This window comes from Octopus sinensis, linkage group LG22, assembly GCF_006345805.1.
Source record: "Octopus sinensis linkage group LG22, ASM634580v1, whole genome shotgun sequence".
Classification (NCBI taxonomy): domain Eukaryota; kingdom Metazoa; phylum Mollusca; class Cephalopoda; order Octopoda; family Octopodidae; genus Octopus; species Octopus sinensis.
This window is the reverse complement of record NC_043018.1, coordinates 15,486,730-15,504,074: the sequence shown is the minus strand read 5'-3', so window position 1 is coordinate 15,504,074 and position 17,345 is coordinate 15,486,730. Positions and strand designations below refer to the sequence as shown.

The 17,345-nt window shown below is 37.9% G+C and overlaps 1 protein-coding gene across 1 annotated transcript in view; it reads right to left on the bottom strand.

The window, feature by feature from the left end:
• LOC115223111 overlaps nucleotides 1-17,345 on the bottom strand; it is a 305,641-nt gene that overhangs the window by 71,399 nt on the left and 216,897 nt on the right. Inside the window, exons 86-95 of the mRNA XM_036512142.1 lie at nucleotides 16,894-16,986; nucleotides 15,662-16,051; nucleotides 13,803-13,882; nucleotides 12,512-12,575; nucleotides 9,995-10,201; nucleotides 8,311-8,425; nucleotides 6,235-6,328; nucleotides 4,689-4,855; nucleotides 3,575-3,681; nucleotides 1,590-1,745 (exon numbers count right to left, since the gene is read on the bottom strand). Of these exons, the coding sequence (XP_036368035.1) occupies nucleotides 1,590-1,745; nucleotides 3,575-3,681; nucleotides 4,689-4,855; nucleotides 6,235-6,328; nucleotides 8,311-8,425; nucleotides 9,995-10,201; nucleotides 12,512-12,575; nucleotides 13,803-13,882; nucleotides 15,662-16,051; nucleotides 16,894-16,986 (1,473 nt within the window). The remainder of the gene's footprint in view (nucleotides 1-1,589; nucleotides 1,746-3,574; nucleotides 3,682-4,688; nucleotides 4,856-6,234; nucleotides 6,329-8,310; nucleotides 8,426-9,994; nucleotides 10,202-12,511; nucleotides 12,576-13,802; nucleotides 13,883-15,661; nucleotides 16,052-16,893; nucleotides 16,987-17,345) is intronic.

Genomic DNA, 17,345 nt, shown 5'->3' with positions numbered 1-17,345 from the left:
GACCAAATCAGTACAGTCTCCTTTCTTGCACACTGCATATGCTTTCTCTTATGCCTAACCTTTTGCTCAATACTCCAGTGCTCTGTTGCACATGTACATTGGCATTGCACATACAACAGAGCATACCAGCTTCATTCCTCTTTTGTCTCAGGCAGCGAGTTGGCGGAAACATTAGCACACTGAGTGAAATGCTTAGCAGTATTTTGTCTCCTTATGCTCTGAATTCAAATTCCGCCGAGGTCATCTTTGCCTTTCTTTCTTTTTGGATCGATAAATTAAGTACCAGTTTTTTACTGGAGTCAGTCTAATCGACTGGCCACCTGCCCAAAAATTTCGGGCCTTGTGCCTAGAATAGAAAAAAAAAATTCCTCTTTTGTCTTCACATGTCCTTTGCATTAAGAGCCCATGTCTAACTAGAGTGTAACATTTCTGTTCAAACCCATGCATCATACGATCTTCTTTCCACTTGGAGAGAGAGATCTTTGGTTGCCTTCAATGATAATGCAGGTAAAAGGTCTCTGATCTTTCTCCATCCTACACTTTCTGTACAACCTCCTCCCCTGCTAATTAGGTCACCTACTTAGCAGAAATTATTTACAATTTCCAGAGAACCATAGGTACATTTGAGGAAATCAGTTTCCTGAGTATTTGTCATATCTTTCACATACAAACACTTCTTCCTCTGTTAACCTTCCTAATATTCTGCCTACACCCTTCCTACATATCAAGCAGGGTCATTAACCAGAAAGGTGAAGGCTTCTGTCCAGTTTCTTGCTTACTAGAACCTTGGTCTTTACTAAGTTAACTCATATAAATTACATGTGTGTGTGTGTGTGTGTGTGTGTGTGTGTGTATGCAGGGGGATCAGTTAATTACGATTCTATTCAACATATTCCCCTCTCAGATTCACACACTTATTACAGTGGGCCTTCAGTTTTTCTAAGCCCTGTAGAAAAACTCAAAAGTTTGAGCCTCTAACCAGGCCCTCCGTGATACCCTTAAAGCCAGGAACTTTGCAACACCCATTTGTATACAAATATATATGCAGGCCCTGGAAATTTTGGAAAGGTAGCAACCAAGCATATCAACAGCAATACATACCCGTTACTTTATTGATTATGAAAGGATGACAAAGTTAAATGTTACAGAATTTGAACTCAGAACACAAAGTACTGGAAACAGTAACTTATTTTGTTTAATAATCTAATGACTCTAACAATGCACTCCTCTCATAATCTTTTCTGATACAGGACCAAGGCCAGATATATTTGGAGTTGGTGGTTAGGGAAGTGAATGATATTGAGCTCAGGGATAAAAGAATAAAGTATTCTATCAACTTTGAAACGATAAAATGCAAATTCGTTCTTAGTAAGGTTTGAACTCAGAATGAAAGGAATTGCAACAAAAGTTACAAGGAGTTTTGGTTGACAGTTTAAGGATTCTTCAAATTATTTTGAATTTAAGCCCAGAATATAATTAATATAATTAACCAGAACAAATAGTACCTCAGAACATTTAATCCTAAGCTCAAGCATTTCTGTCAACCCTTTGCCAGATTAAAAAAATAAATCAAAATTGCAATAACTTACACCAATATCTTCAATGCAAGACGCCAAAGATGTCGTAAATTTTTCCTTGACAATATCTTTACATAGGCTACCAGCTTTTGTGGTGGTTATAAATGTTTCACATATGTGGGTTGCATTGATTTTGGTTATGCCTGATGGAGTGGGCCATATTGGTTCCTGAAAATATAAATAACATTTACTTTCAATGAAAACGATTCAAAATCACTCAACAAACCTTAGTTCCTTCATTTTATAAGTAAAACAGACAATAAAACACACACACACACATACATATATATATAATACATATATAATACATATATATATATATATATATATATATGTATGTATATATATATAATAATATATATCTATAAAATATATATATAATACATATAATACATATATATAATACACATATATAATATATATATATATATATATAATATAATATATATATATAATATATATATATATATATATATATATATATTATATATAATGTATATATAATATATCTATATATAATATAAATATATAAGCTGTTTGTACATTCACAAAATTTTATTTGACAAGTTCGAGAAAAGAATGTAAAAGCTAAAAATAATGAAGAAATAAAAAGCATTTTTTCCAAAATTCTGATGACTTTTTTCTCAATCCTCCTCCTCATCATTTAACATCCACTTTCTATGACTGAGGACTGGTGAACCAAATGGCTGCACCAGGCTCCAATCTGATTTGGCAGAGTTTCTACAGCTGGATGCCCTTCCTGTTGCCAACCACTCCTGAAGTGCAGTGGGTGCTTGTACATGCCACTGGTACGAGGGCCAGTCAGGCGGTACTGGCAATGGCCATGCTCAAATGGTGTTTTTTATGTGCCATCTGCACAGGAGCCAGTCCAGCGGCACTGGCAACAACCTCACTGTATATTGTCAGAGGATCATATATCTGAAAAAGAAGCACCCTCTAAATTCTAGTGCAGTAATGTATTTACGGGTGGTTAATCCTATGGCAGGTCATAGAGTGACCAATGGTTTTTCATCCATTAAGCACTTAGCTTTATAGATAACTTGTCAGATTCCAATGGTTGTGGACATATAAAAATAAAATAAATGCACCCTTTTAAAGCCTAGCCAGGATCATGGGCCCGGTTTCTTGGTTCCAATGGCGTATGTGCTCCCCATCTGGACAGGATATCAGTCCATTGCAGCGTTACTCATTTTTGCCAGCTGAGTGGACTGGAGCAATGTGAAATGAAGTGTTTTGATCAAGAACACAATGCGTCACCCAGTCCAGGAATCGAAACCACAATCTTACGATCATGATGCTGATACCTTAGCTACTAAGCCACACACCTCACCTGTGGACATATAACCTCTTTTATATGTCCATGGCCACTGGAGTCTGATGAGTAATCTATAAGACTAAGAGCTTTATGGATGTGAAGCCAGATTTAAAATTAACTCCCTGTAAGTAAATATATATATACACACACACACACACACACACAAACACATATATACATACATATACATACACACACACACATATACACACACACATATACATACACACACACACACATACATATAGCACAAAAATCTGGAACAATTACAGCACATTTTGTCATCACTTTATGGTCGTTGGGGACTTTAGTGAAACCGGTCCATTGCAGTTATTTAGGCCAGTGTCCAGCATGAAATAAATTTTCATCCTTTCTTATTTCCAGTCTTTGACTCAGTGGAAAATGATGTTGGCGCTGGCCACTCTCTGTAAACTGCTACAAAACATAAGTTTCAGGAATTCTACAGCTGCAAGAATCAAGGTTTTATATTTCCATTTTCATGCAATATTTGGATGCCCCATTTTTATCATGTTTGATTTTGAACTGGTACAAAAGAACTTACAGCAATACAAAGTTAAAATCTAAACCATTTTAAGATATTTTGAAAGAAATATGTTTTATCTTGAATAATATTTCGTGGTTGATAATGGAAAATACTTACCAGTGGTATGTAGTTAATATCAAAAGTGAAATTGACTTGTGGCACATCTACAACGCATTTCATAGGAGCAACTTTATTTTCCAATAATAGATCTGTTATATCAGTCCCTGAAACATGAATCAAGTAAATGAATAAATGTTAAAAAAAAAAAAAGAACTTTTGAGAAAAATGCAGATGAGAAGTTGGGCAAAATATGTAATATGATGTCAATAAATAAAAATATGCTTTTTAAATATTTACATCATGCAATGCTTCAAGCAAATCATATTTCACCTTTATATTTTAAGTAGAAATATTATTGATTTATTGCTATATTTTAAAGAAATTCATAAAACACAAATTTCATATTCTTAATTTTTGTTGGGTTATAACTGAGTAATGTAATGTTGGTAGCAGTGAACTATTTACTTATTGGTATAAGGACCTTCTCCAAACTACAACAAGTAAAATCGCCGCTTCATGCCTCGTCGATAACACATGGACACACACACTTGTAGTCTTCATCGTACTCAGACTTACTCCCTGGCAATCAACCGGCCGCATAACTCGGTGCACTCGTGCACTCGACCGAGAACTCTTGAAAGTAAAATCTCCGCAACGCGATGGACGGATGGCGAATGCCGAGCTAAGGCATGCGCCTTGAGGTTGAGATGCTTTTGGAAAACAACTCGGGTCCGGCTACGGTTCCGGCTTAGAGGCGTTCAGCCGTTATCGCTCAGAGGCAGCCTGACACCACTGCTCTATCGAGCGAGCGCGCAAACCGTTGCTCTGATCCCACGGTTCTTCTCGTACTGGACGGGATAGCCGTAGCCGAGTTGATGTTGCTGATGCCCGCCTAAGGTCGGCCGGAGAAACGCCGGTGGCACGGCCAGGACGGACGACGCGCGACCGCACGCCGAGAACCCTGATGCGACTCGGGGCGCCGCGTACGCGCGATGCATCGGTAGGATAAAACTAACCTGTCTCATGACGGTCTAAACCCAGCTCACGTTCCCTGTTAATGGGTGAACAATCCAACGCTTTGCGAATTCTGCTTCGCAATGATAGGAAGAGCCGACATCGAAGGATCAAAAAGAGACGTCGCTGCGAACGCCTGGAAATACTGCCTACTTACCTTTCTTCTTTTTGATGTTTCTGTCACATTTGAAAATGTATTCATCTTTGCTGCAGCTTTCATTCATACCATTTGCACAATTGCAATAAATATTAGTTGGTTTTTCTTCTTCATCATCAGAATCTTCTGGACAGTATCCATTGTAGAGGGTGTCTTCAAGTTTGACTCTTTAGTGCAACAAAAATTTAAGAAATATTACAACAGAAACAAACATTGTATATAATTTATATAATTCGTGGGTTTGAATAAATTCCTTTGCTACTGGGAAATAAGGGATTTCTTTGTCTCAGACAATTACTTAGTCCCAAAACATTAGATTTAATTTTCTGCCTTATATTTTAGTTAATTTCAACGGGAAAAAGTGATTTGTAAAATGGGTAAATCGTAAAACAAGCTCAGTCATGAAACGAATTAAACTTGTACTGTGAAGTATCACTGTATTTACAATTAACTTCAATGTTAATTATATAATTATATTGCATAGACACAAGTATCAAATTTAAGTGAAAGGATCAGTCAAATAAACAGACTTCAGTGTATGACAGGTACTTTATTTTATGGCTATCAGAAAGATGAAAGGCAAAACTGACTTCAACGGGATTTGAACTCAGAAAGTAAAAAGTTAAACTGGACATTTTCTCTAATGTTCTAATCTTTCTGTCAATCCACTGCTCTTGGTTAATATTAATATTATTCCAGTTGGAATCTTGATATTTTGGTTATTATTTATTTCCAGACTATTTGTTTGATGAGTGATTTTGTAGATGTACTGTGGCTAAATGATTACAAAGTTAGCTTTGTAACCATGACATCCTAGGTTCAATACCACTACATGGCCACTTGGACAAGTGTCTTTTGCTACTGCCTTGCATGGACCCAAAACTTTATAAGTAGAACTGGGGAGGCAGTAACTGTGGGAGGTGTGTGGGATGGATTGCGACTGTAATGTCTTGTGATTTCATGGCTCTGAATCTGATCCCATTGTGAAGAGGTATCTTGAAAATGAGTACCTTTGATCATAGCCTCAAGTTAATTAAAGCTCTGTGATGATATTTGGTAGAAGAAAACTCTTTAGAAGCCTATCATATAAACTGCAATTGTTTCTGAGGATTTGGCTTAAGCTGTCATTTGCTTTAATACCACCAGCCAACCTTTGCTCAGTTTAGTGCCATCCACAAAGATACAATTAAGTGGGCCACATTTCCAATTTGAGGATAATTACATTCTGTCCTGGGGCTCCTTTATGAAACCCTGGAAAAAAATAATGCATTCTAACCTTCCTCATATGATGGCTCTACTTGTGTGAAACAAACAGGAGTGACTTTTAATTCTAATAACAATACTCAATGTAGGAATATTCTTTGAAATTGAATAAGTGGAATGTTACAGTAAAATTGCACCTGTGTATGTGTGTTGTTACTATTGGTGCAATGACCCTCCCAAGACAGAACAAAATTACTGTAAAAGCAAAGGGCTGTTACTGTAGTAGCAATGGAAATACTTCACAGGGGTTTCAGTGATTGAATTGTAAAACAGTGTCTTATACCTCCAGCTGAGAGAAAACGCTTTCCTTGTGAGGAGTTTGCCTTCTTCATTGACGAAGTCATCACTTCGTTTGCCATCAAATGTTCCACACAGTCCTGAAAATAAATAAATAAATAGATAAATAGCTAAATAACTGAATGAATAAATAACTAGATAGATAAATAGACAGACAAACAATCGGGTGGATGGGTGGATTGATAGAAAGATATATGGATGGGTTGTTAGATGGTTTATTAGTAAGATGGTTGAATAGGGAGAGTATAAGCAGTATGATGAAGAGAAGTAATAGAGAGAGAAAGAGGGAGAGGGAGTAAGAGAAAAAGAAACAGAGAGAGAGGGTGAGAGGAAAATATGGTTACTAATAAAGAAGGGAAACAGAATAAAGACAAATCTATTGTAATGTCATTCCTCAGAACACAGGCACCATGATGAGAGAGAGTGAGAGAAAGAGAGAGAGAGAGAGAGAGAAAGAGAGAGAGAGAGAGAAAGAGAGAGAGAGAGAGAGAGAAAGAGAGAAAGAGAGAAAGAGAGAGAGAGTGAGAGAGAGAGAGAGAAAGAGAGAGAGAGAGAAAGTAGAAAGAGAGTGTGAAAGTAGAGGGAGAGTGGAATTAAAGAGAGAGAGAGTGAAAGTAGAGAGAGAGAGAGTGAAAGTAGAGAGAGAGGAGAGAGAGAGAGAGAAGGAAAGTGATGAGTGAAAGTAGAGAGAGAGTGAAAATGAAAGAGGAGAAAGAGAGAAATAAAAGTGAAAGTAAAGAGGCAAAAATTGATAGGATAGGGGTGGGTGGGTGTTAGGTGAGAAATAGCAACAAAGATTTGAGAAACAGTATATAGTAAGTTAACAAAAATATAAAGGTTGAGAGAGATGCTAATAAAGTTGCCGTACATTTTAATCTCCATTGCACTCGTTAATTCTACATCCAGTCTACCTTTCTATAGGTGTATAGGTGGGTGCATGTGTATATTGAGCCGAGTTGTAACCAAGTTCTTTTGTACCAAGCCATTAACACCCTTCCCAAATTCCCCACCTCACTCTACTGCTCAAGACTTGGCCTTCCAACACAACATCACATACCACAATTGCTACTACAATATTAGTCCTTTCACTAGGTATCTGTGTATGATTTGAGAAAATTTGGCTGCTACTTCTAGCAACTTCGGTAACCACATGAAAGCTAGCATGCTAGTTTGAGGAATAAGTAGATATTATGCATTGATAGATGTTACTTCTATTGTTGTAAGCTAAAAAAAAAATCTATTTGTTATTAATTAAAGTACTTAACAGCTTCACATTATGTCCTACTGCAAGTCACTTTGAACAAGTGTCTTCTACTGTAGCCTCAGGCCGTGTGTGTGTGTGTGTGTGTATGTACTTCTCCAATATCAAGCATCAAGCCATGACATTGTTGCTGTATTCCTCACCAAGGGACCACTTGTTGGTTCTGTGCTTCCAATGTGTGAATTTAAAATTTTCTTACAAGAAAAGCTGGTAACAGTTAGCAACAGGAAGAGCATCAAACTGTAAAACAACGTCACGATAATACATTCATCTAACCCATGCTGTGGAGGTGCTGTGGCCCAGTGGTTAGAGCAGCAGACTCGCAGTCGGAGGATCGTGGTTTCGATTCCCAGACCGGGTGTTGTGTGTGTTTATTGAGCAAAAACACCCAAAGCTCCATGAGGCTCCGGCAGGGGTTGGTGGTGACCCCTGTTGTACTTTTTTGCCCCAACTTCCTCTCACTCTTTCTTCCTGATTCTTGAGTAACGTTGCGATGGACTGGCGTCCCGTCCAGCTGGAGGGAACACATGCGCCATAGAAACCGGGAAACCGGGCCCATGAGCCTGGCTAGGCTTAAAAAGGGCGCATAATAAAAGAAACCATGCTAGCATCGAAAAAAGACGTGAAAACAAATCAAAATGGTTTCATTTAAGTAATTCTGTAAAAGTGTAGAAATGATGGATTCATTTTAACCCCGACTAAAACAAAGTCTCACACAAAAGAGAACTCGATGGAAAGAAAGTTAAAATGTATTTTAACTTAAAAATACAAATTATGCATATAAATGACATGATTGCTCACCAAGTGTTTTCTTGGTATCAAATGCAGAGGGATAAAGCCAGACATTCATGAAATTATTTGTTTTCCTCCATGATCTAAATTTTACAAATAAATGAGTTCCAGTGGGGAAATGGATCTGAAATTTAAAGACAAATGGTATTTGTATTAATGATTTGGTTCGTTTAGGAGAATTCAATGAATACATTTCTATCTCATAATTTTTGTTAAAAAGAGCAAAAAAAAAAAAAACAAACAAAAATCATAACAAAACAAAAATAGGAAAACTGGATTAGTTAGGATTAAAAATGGGAAAAACATATCTTAATCATTTATCTTTTACTTGTTTCAGTCATTAATCTGCAGCCATGTTGGAGCATTGCTTTGAAGAATTTTAGTTGATTGAATCAAACCAAGTAGTTATATTGTTTAAAGCCTGGTATTTATTCAATCAAACACTTTTACCAAATTAACCACTAAGTTAGAGGGATGTAAACACATCAGCACTGGTTGTTGAGCATGGGTGGGGTCATACACATATGTGCGCACATGCATTGTGTGTGTGTTTGTGTGTATATATATATATCATCGTCGTTTAACGTCTGCTTTCCATGCTGGCATGGGTTGGACGTTTTGATTGAGGACTGGCAAGCCAGATGGCTGCACCAGGCTCCAATCTCATCTGGCAGAGTTTCTACAGCTGGATGCTCTTCCTAACGTCAACCACTCCAAGAGTGTAGTAGGTGTTTTTACGTGCCACCGGCACGAGGGCCAGTCAGGCAGTACTAGCAATGGCCATGCTCAAATGGTGTTTTTTACGTGCCACCTGCACAGGAGCCAGTCCAGAGAGAGCAGGCTTCTTTTCAGATTCCATCTGCCAAATCCTCTCACAAGGCTTTCGTCAGCTCACAACTGTAGTAGAAAACACTTGCCCAATTTGTCATGCAGTAGGACTGAATCTGGTACTGTGTTGTTAGAAAGCCAACTTCTTACCACACAGCCATACCAGACTGACAGAATTGAAATAACTGTGGAGTTGTAAACTTCATAACCAAAAGGCCATGATGGTGCCTTCCTCCTCTTGAATCTAAGTTTTTTTTTTTTTCACTTGAGGTAAAATATAATAATAAAGAAATAAAGAGGAAACAATGAGAGAATGTCTGTGCAATTCTGATAGAAAAGCCAAGCTGCTCTCAAATCCCACACTAATATCTTAAGAAAAGAAGGCATAATGTGGTATAGTGTGGTCCTCAGTTCATCTCTCTGAAAAGATGGGATGGTCTTTGTTGATTTGCTTTTGATCATACACACACACACACAGCTTGACCAGGGTTCACATGCAGATACACCTTCTCCTCAACTTACAGCTAAGAAGTGATATCAGGTGAAATGGTTAGCGGACTTCATGAAGGAGATGAGACAGGGCTGAGATATGAGTATCACTATGAATTGCAGACTCAAGCTTGTATGCATAATTATTGATGATGATGAAGAGGGAGGGGGAGGAAGTGGAGGAGTATGAGCTGGCAGCCAAGTGATAGGGGAAGACAAGTGGTAGGAGAGTAGCAAATGGAGATATGAAGATTTGTTTAAGCAAGAAATAGACTGCAGCACTGAACTCAACATTTTGACATGATGGACAAAGGATCTGGAAAGAGTAGGAGGAGGTGTAAGATGAAGAAGAAGGTGAAAGAGTAGAACGACTTACTTCAAAACTTTTGCCAGAGGTTCGTATCACTCGAGTTCCTGGTGTCAGTTCTCCATTAACATACATTTTTATTTTGAAGGAAGATGATTTTGAAGCTTTGTTATCTAAGTCACATCCATCAATCACAATGACATCATCACCAGACAGTGCAGCAACGGCACAGTTGCAGGAAGCAGCACCATTGCAATTTTTGTAGAATGCATGAACCTGAAGAAGAAACAGAAGCAGATCATTAATATACACATATATATCAAATACCATGATGTATTAAAATTATCTCAGCCATTTAAATCCCATGGCTACTGGAAATAAGTTTGAACAATCGTCACACTGATGATGGCTGCTGAGCCAGAAACAAATGTCCATGACTATCCTCTTATCTCTAGACAATCAATCAGTCTGTTTCCTTAATGGTGTGTTAGCTATGAAGAATTTTTGATTCTTGAAACTATCTCATCTTATCAAGTGGAGACGGCCTTAAACGTAACATGGTAATTATGAAACAACTTTTAGAGGCAGAGGTAATTTTAATAAATCAAGAATTTATGTTGTATGGTATTCGATATACCTGTATCTGTCTATGTTATCCAAATACGTTCCAATGGCTACTCTCAGTTATTTCTCTGAGCTCATTTTTGTTCCAAACTCTGATACACAGACCAACTGACGCTTTACACCAAGCTAAAGACTACCACTAAATCACCTCTGCTATGTTATTTACCGTGTCTGAATACTTTTACTAACATATATTTGCTACCGTTTACTAATAAATATTCACCAACAAACTAAAAATCAACCACACACATTAAGTTAATCAGTCTGTGGTGGTGGTGGAGGGGTCGAAGTAAAAGTGTAATGAGCATTTTTCATCCACTCTAATCTCCGATATAAAATATACCTGTGCGTGTGTGTGTGCGTGTGTGTGTGTGTGTGTGTGTGCGTGCATGTTTGTGTGTGTGTTTGCTTTTCCCGTGAAAACAGCTGCGCGAATTGCTTCCATATTTGGGATGCACAAATAATTTGACCTTGGATACATAACAGGCTCTTCAATTTATTTCTTTTATTAAAAATAAATAATATTGCTTTATATATCTTTATATATGAGCAATGCGCTCCCCGCTCAATGGACGGTGCTTAGTTGCCAAACATTTAAATCAAATTTTCTCAAAACAACTTGCCCGACCGTCCCATAGGCGTCTCCTTTGAGAAACACTGATTTAACCTAAATTTGAGACACCAGCAAAAGAAGAAATAAAGATAGACTTTTTCTCACGTATGGGTAGTATCAATCGCAATAGCTGATGTACTTGTGCGTACAAATGCCCATTCCCATTTAAACAGTAGCTGCATGACAATGTGCAGATATACTTCACATTATATATATATATATATATATTCAAAAAGCAATAAAGATTCAAGTTAATTTAAATGAATTTACTTGAATATGGTACCTAACTTAGATGCACCAAAAAAAACTATACTGTTTTAACAATACAGTAATGTGGGGTGATTATAAGCGAGAAAGAAGCAACAAGAATGGATAGGTTTTTAGTACAATCGTTTCATACAAGGACAGGCTTTATTAAAAGTTGTAAAAATTACAGCATATAAACGTGTCCCGTACTCATCAGCTAAATACATGTGAGTTCTCTAGACATCCTAGTGGTTGATGTCTAGAGAACTCACATGTATTTTAGCTGATGAGTACGGGACACGTTTATATGCTGTAATTTTTACAACTTTTAATAAAGCCTGTCCTTGTATGAAACGATTGTACTAAAAACCTATCCATTCTTGTTGCTTCTTTCTCGCGTATATATATATATATATATTAGCCCTTGTGGCCAATAAACGAACGAATTGGCCTCCGTGCCAGTGGCACGTAAAAAGCACCATCCGACCGTGGCTGTTGTCAGCTTCGTCTGGTCCCCGTGCCAGTGGCACGTAAAAAGCACCATCCAATTGTGGCTGTCTGCCAGCCTCGTCTGGCACCTGTGCCGGTGGCATGTAAAAAGCACCCACTACACTCTCGGAGTGGTTGGCGTTAGGAAGGGCATCCAGCCGTAGAAACATTGCTAGATCAGACTGGGCCTGGTGCAGCCTTCTGGCTTCCCAGACCCCAGTTGAACCGTCCAACCCATGCTAGCATGGAAAACGGACGTTAAATGATGATGATGATGAGTTAACTATATATGACCTTTGAAAACAAGGTGTACTGGCCGTCAATTAAGTGCCCTAGTATGAAATATTTCTAAAATCTTAAAGATATTTAGAGATTCATGCTAGTGATTATATATGATGTGTATGACACACGCACACATATGCGTGCAGACTCACACACTCACACGTATATGAGATAAACTAAATGCAAACCACATAACCTCATAAAGCAATGCTGTGTATCTGGAAAAAACGCAATTGAAATGCAAAGGCCATGGTTTAGACAACTGCATTAATTCCTAGTTGTTTTATGAGTAAAGATAAACAAAATAGAAAGGTATTAAACAATGGTATTACCGCATAAGGCAGAGTTATATGCTTGTACAGAACAAATTCTCCTTCAAAAAAGTTGTTATAAGTTCTGAAATGAGATGAAAAAGTAAAACAATTATCAAGACACAAGTAAACAGAATTCTTATTTCTTTATTGCCCACAAGGGGGATAAACATAGAGAGGACAAACAAGAACAGACAAAGGGATTAAGTTGATTACATCAACCCTAGTGCGTAACCGGTACTTAATTTATCAACCCCGAAAGGATGAAAGGTGAAGTCGACCTCGGTGGAATTTGAACTCAGAATGTAACGGCAGATGAAATACTGCTAAGCATTTCGTCCAGTGTGCTAACGTTTCTGCCAGCTCGCCACCTTAATTAATTGAACAAGTAAAGAGAATTCTTTTAAATGCAGGGATGGCTCACTAGAGGTAGCCAATAGCTTTTGTTACTCTAGAGATCTAATTAGCAAATGATAACCAGTTTAAGAAGAATTTAAAAAGCTCAGTGCCTTCTATTACTGCTGTGTCCCAACCCAACCATCACCAAACTGGAATGCATTCTCTTCTGCTTCTTGTGGAAAGGATGTGTTCTGATGGTCAGGCGATCTGTTTGCTGCCAACACCCATTAAAAGGAGGGCTGGGCATGCCGTGGTTGATGATGCACAGACACGCTCTGAGACTGCGACATCTATGGCTCTATGTAGACAACAGTGAACAGGTGTGGTCGTCGTTTGTGAGGCACGCTTTCCCACAGCTCATCTCCATGACTGAACAGCAGTTGCGGATCAAAAAGAGGCCAAGGAAGGGTGAATGGCACCGCGAGTGTCACGTTGCTCTTCAGCAACTATGCCATCCCAGGTTGACTTTGAGCAACTGCCACACAACCAAAGCGTTCTATAGGGGATTAGTGGATGGGAGGTACAACGACGATCTCGGGACAAACCTGGGCATCGACAAGGAATACCTGATCCACCTGTTCAAGGTGACTTTCAGGCCAGGACCTATGGACAACTTCCAGAGATCCCTAGCCTGGCAGGGCTATCGAGAAGTGCTACCCATTTGGGAGAAGCTCTACAGGCATGGCTCAAGAAGCACAGGGCCAACCTGCCCGAGATTCCAGGATCCCCATTTCTTTAGTATATATTTTTATGCATTTATACATACACACACAAAAATACACGGACGCGTAATACTCATAGTTATGGATGGAAATATAATACACAAGTTTCCATCCATAATTCTCAAGTAAAAAAAAGACTAGTTACACTCAAACAATGTTCCTCAGAGAAAAGATAACAAATGATAACTTACTTGCCATCAAAGGTTGTCATATGGGGATCATTTATAGATTTACATACAGCTCCACTTTTATTGTTATCAACAATTGTTACCTGAAGTAGAAAATAATATATATATAAATGTATGAGTGTGTGTGTGTGTGTGTGTGTGTGTGTGTGTGTGTGTGTGTGTGTGTGTGTGTGTGTGTGTGAGAGAGAGAGAGAGAGAGAGAGTGTGTGTGTGGTGTGTGTTGATTTTTATTTTGGAGGTTGCTTTCCTGAAAAGGAATTCTACTCATTGCAACAAAATATTTTACAATGCATATTGTGGGACTGTTACTCTCAAATGCTTAACTTAATCCAAACAGCAGTAAAACCTCCCTAACTACTACTACTACTACTAATAATAATAATAATAATAATAATAATTACTACTCTAGACACGAGTCCTTGAAAATTTGGGGGGAAGATCGTGTACATGGAACAAAATCCTGGGCAAGGTTGAACAAAGGGCAATTGAAAAAAGAAAAAAAAAACAGAGTGCCTTATCATAGCAGCTCAAGATCAAGTGATAAAAACACACAACTTGAGAAAATATGTGCACAGGTAGAAGGTGTCTGTAAAATGTGTGTAGAATTTGTAATGAAACAATGGGATACATTGTTGCAGAATGCCCCAGGATGGCTCAAAGAGAATACAAGAAATGGAGGTATGACCAAGTTGTGAAGGTTTACATTGGAAGCTTTGTCAGAAATGGGGCTTTAAAGGTAGAAGTACTTGGCATGATCATTGGGTTGAAAGAGTCCTTGAGTTAGAGAAATGCAATATTTTTATGAGATTTTCCAATTTAAACGGATAAGAGTATAGAACATAAAAAGCCAGATATCACAATGATAGATAAGGAAAAGGTAGTTATTGATTGATCCATAAAATCTGTTTGATTCCAAGATTGCGAGAAAAGAAGACAAAATGCTCAAGGCAAGTAGGAGAAGCAGTAAGTTGGTTACATTGACTCCCATACTTAAATACTAACTAGCAGCATAGCCCGGCATTGCCCGGGTATGTAAGAGCCCCTAGTAGGCAATGACTAATCCCAATCTAGTCCTTTCCCTCTAGGGAACGAAGGCGCATGTGTAGGTTGCAATGTCTTCTCTTCACTCAAATACTTCTGTGTATACGATGTTCCTAGCTGTCCCTTTGGGCGATAAAAAGGTCGAGTTGTGTCCCCTAGACAGAAAATGTGTTGCATATAAAAAGCTTAGATTCTCGACCCCATGTCGAATTTATCAATTTTTTTCAGAACTGGGGAAACTTTTCAAAATTTTAGCTGGGTTAGTTTTGAATTATGACATTGGGCTATGTGTGTGTCAAGTTTCATCAGAATCGGTTGAAAGCCGTGGTCAGGGTGAGGGTACAACCTGACAGACACACAGACACACAGACAGACAAACTGCCGTTTATATATAGAGAGATTATTCTATCAACTCTGGGGGATGATGGAAAGCAAAGCTAACCTTTTCTCTTATTTGAAGTCAGACCATAATGAACCAGAAGAAATAGAGCAAGATGTCTTTTCATCTAGCTCTCTGTTGTTTAGTCTAGCTTTCTCCTGTTTAATTTAACTTTCTATCCTGTTTAATCTAGCTCTCTACTCTTTTATCTAACTCTCCACTGCTTTATCTTTCAACATCTTTACTGATAAATTATAAGTTCAATCAAAAACACCTTTTGACATTTCTTCTGCTTGTGTATTTATGGCCCCACCCACACCTCTTGTGGCTCTTAGGAAATCTATAATCAAGAATGTTACTATTCTCAGGATGACTGATATAAAACAAATAAAATTAAATTAAAACATTAGAAAAATAAACTTAATTTAAATAGTGAACTTACCTTTACATTAGTGACCAAGCTTTTTGTTATGAGATCACCTTTATACACAAGAGAGGCTGAAATATCAAGTATTCTGGTTTGGGTTTTATCTCTTAATGAATCTGCGACTGCTTTAATCGGTAGAGTTCTTAGCTGGCGCCAATTATCCATAGTAAAGTGTAGAGCACAACATGATGTGTTCTTTGGACAAGTGCTGAATCCAACCACTGCTTGCATAATTTGGAGATTTTCACACCTATATTCATTCTTTAATTGGAAAATTGGTACAAGTGTAATGCTACAAAATTCAGGGTCAGCAACTTTGCAGAAGAAACTTGGTGGGAATGTCAAAACAATTTCGATGTGCTTTTCTTTTTCACCCTCGACAACAGTTAGGGACTTTGTGTCCACCTTTTTTTTAAAAAAATAATATGAAAGAATTTATAGATGAAAAGGAGATAATAATAATAATAACAATAATAATAATAATAATAATAAAGTAGGGGTGGGGGAGCATCATAACCGTGTGTTGAAAGGAATTCTTAGAGGTTTGGATAATTCACCATACCCTGATGCAGTAACAGGCAGTGGCTCTCATGTATGCTGATCTTTACTGATTGGAAGTGTTATCATGTACATTGTTTTGTCTTGGTATAAAAGATGGGCTACAGAAAATATTCTGCTCAATACCACAGATTTCCTTGTCAGCTGTTTGACCGTAACCAGTTGACCATGTCCCTTAGTGACTGACGATATGTGCATCCCTGATCATGAGCAGAAGTAGTGGGGGAGCATCATAGCCATGTGTTGAGAGGGATTCTTTGGGGTTTGAATAATTCACCTCTAGAAACATGGGTGTTTCGTTCAACGTCCTTAAACAATCCTTATTCAGGGACCTTGACCTTTTGAGTGGGATGGACTACTCGACCAGAAGAAAATTCTAACTGGGCCCCACCTGTAAGGTCATGCACTGTTTATCTTGATACGAGATCACCATGTCAAGCATTCAGATTATTCTATCAAAAGTAATGCTTATATATTCACATTGTTTTCAATTAATTACGCATTATCGTTTATCTGCACGATTTCAATGATGTGAAGATTTACTTTTAGAATGGCATTGTTGGATAATTGCGAGAGGCCTGATCTAATCAGTTTTAACACAAAACATGTAGAATATTTGGGCCTGATGTGCCTGGCTTGAATGCTGAAGGGTTAAATAACATGGTAAAAAGGAAATATGTTAAACAAACCTTGAATCCAGCAAATAGTGGTTTACTGCGTCGTACAGGACTTAAAGAATCATTGCATCTATCTTGGAAACAAGACTGGATGCCACATTGAATCTAGATTAAAGAAAAACAAAACAGGATTTTTATCTCAATAACAGCAATTGGAATTAACAGTATCCATAGAATAAAGTGGAGTTCTCTAAGCCTAAATTAAATCTCTTCACGTATATTTAAATCCAGTTTTTGAAAGAATAAAGAGATGAGAAACATCCATCTTTGCACTGAACCCCAGTTTAAAGCAAAAAAACCCCAGTGAGAGACTGGTGCCAGTTTCTCAACAGCTACATGAATGGAGGGAATCAAGAATTAAAATCCCATCTTCAATAATTGATCCTTCATCAGCGGGGAGTGAAATACCATTTAAGCTCCATACAAACTCAATGAAGATACATAAATAGTGTTTGAAAGTGATG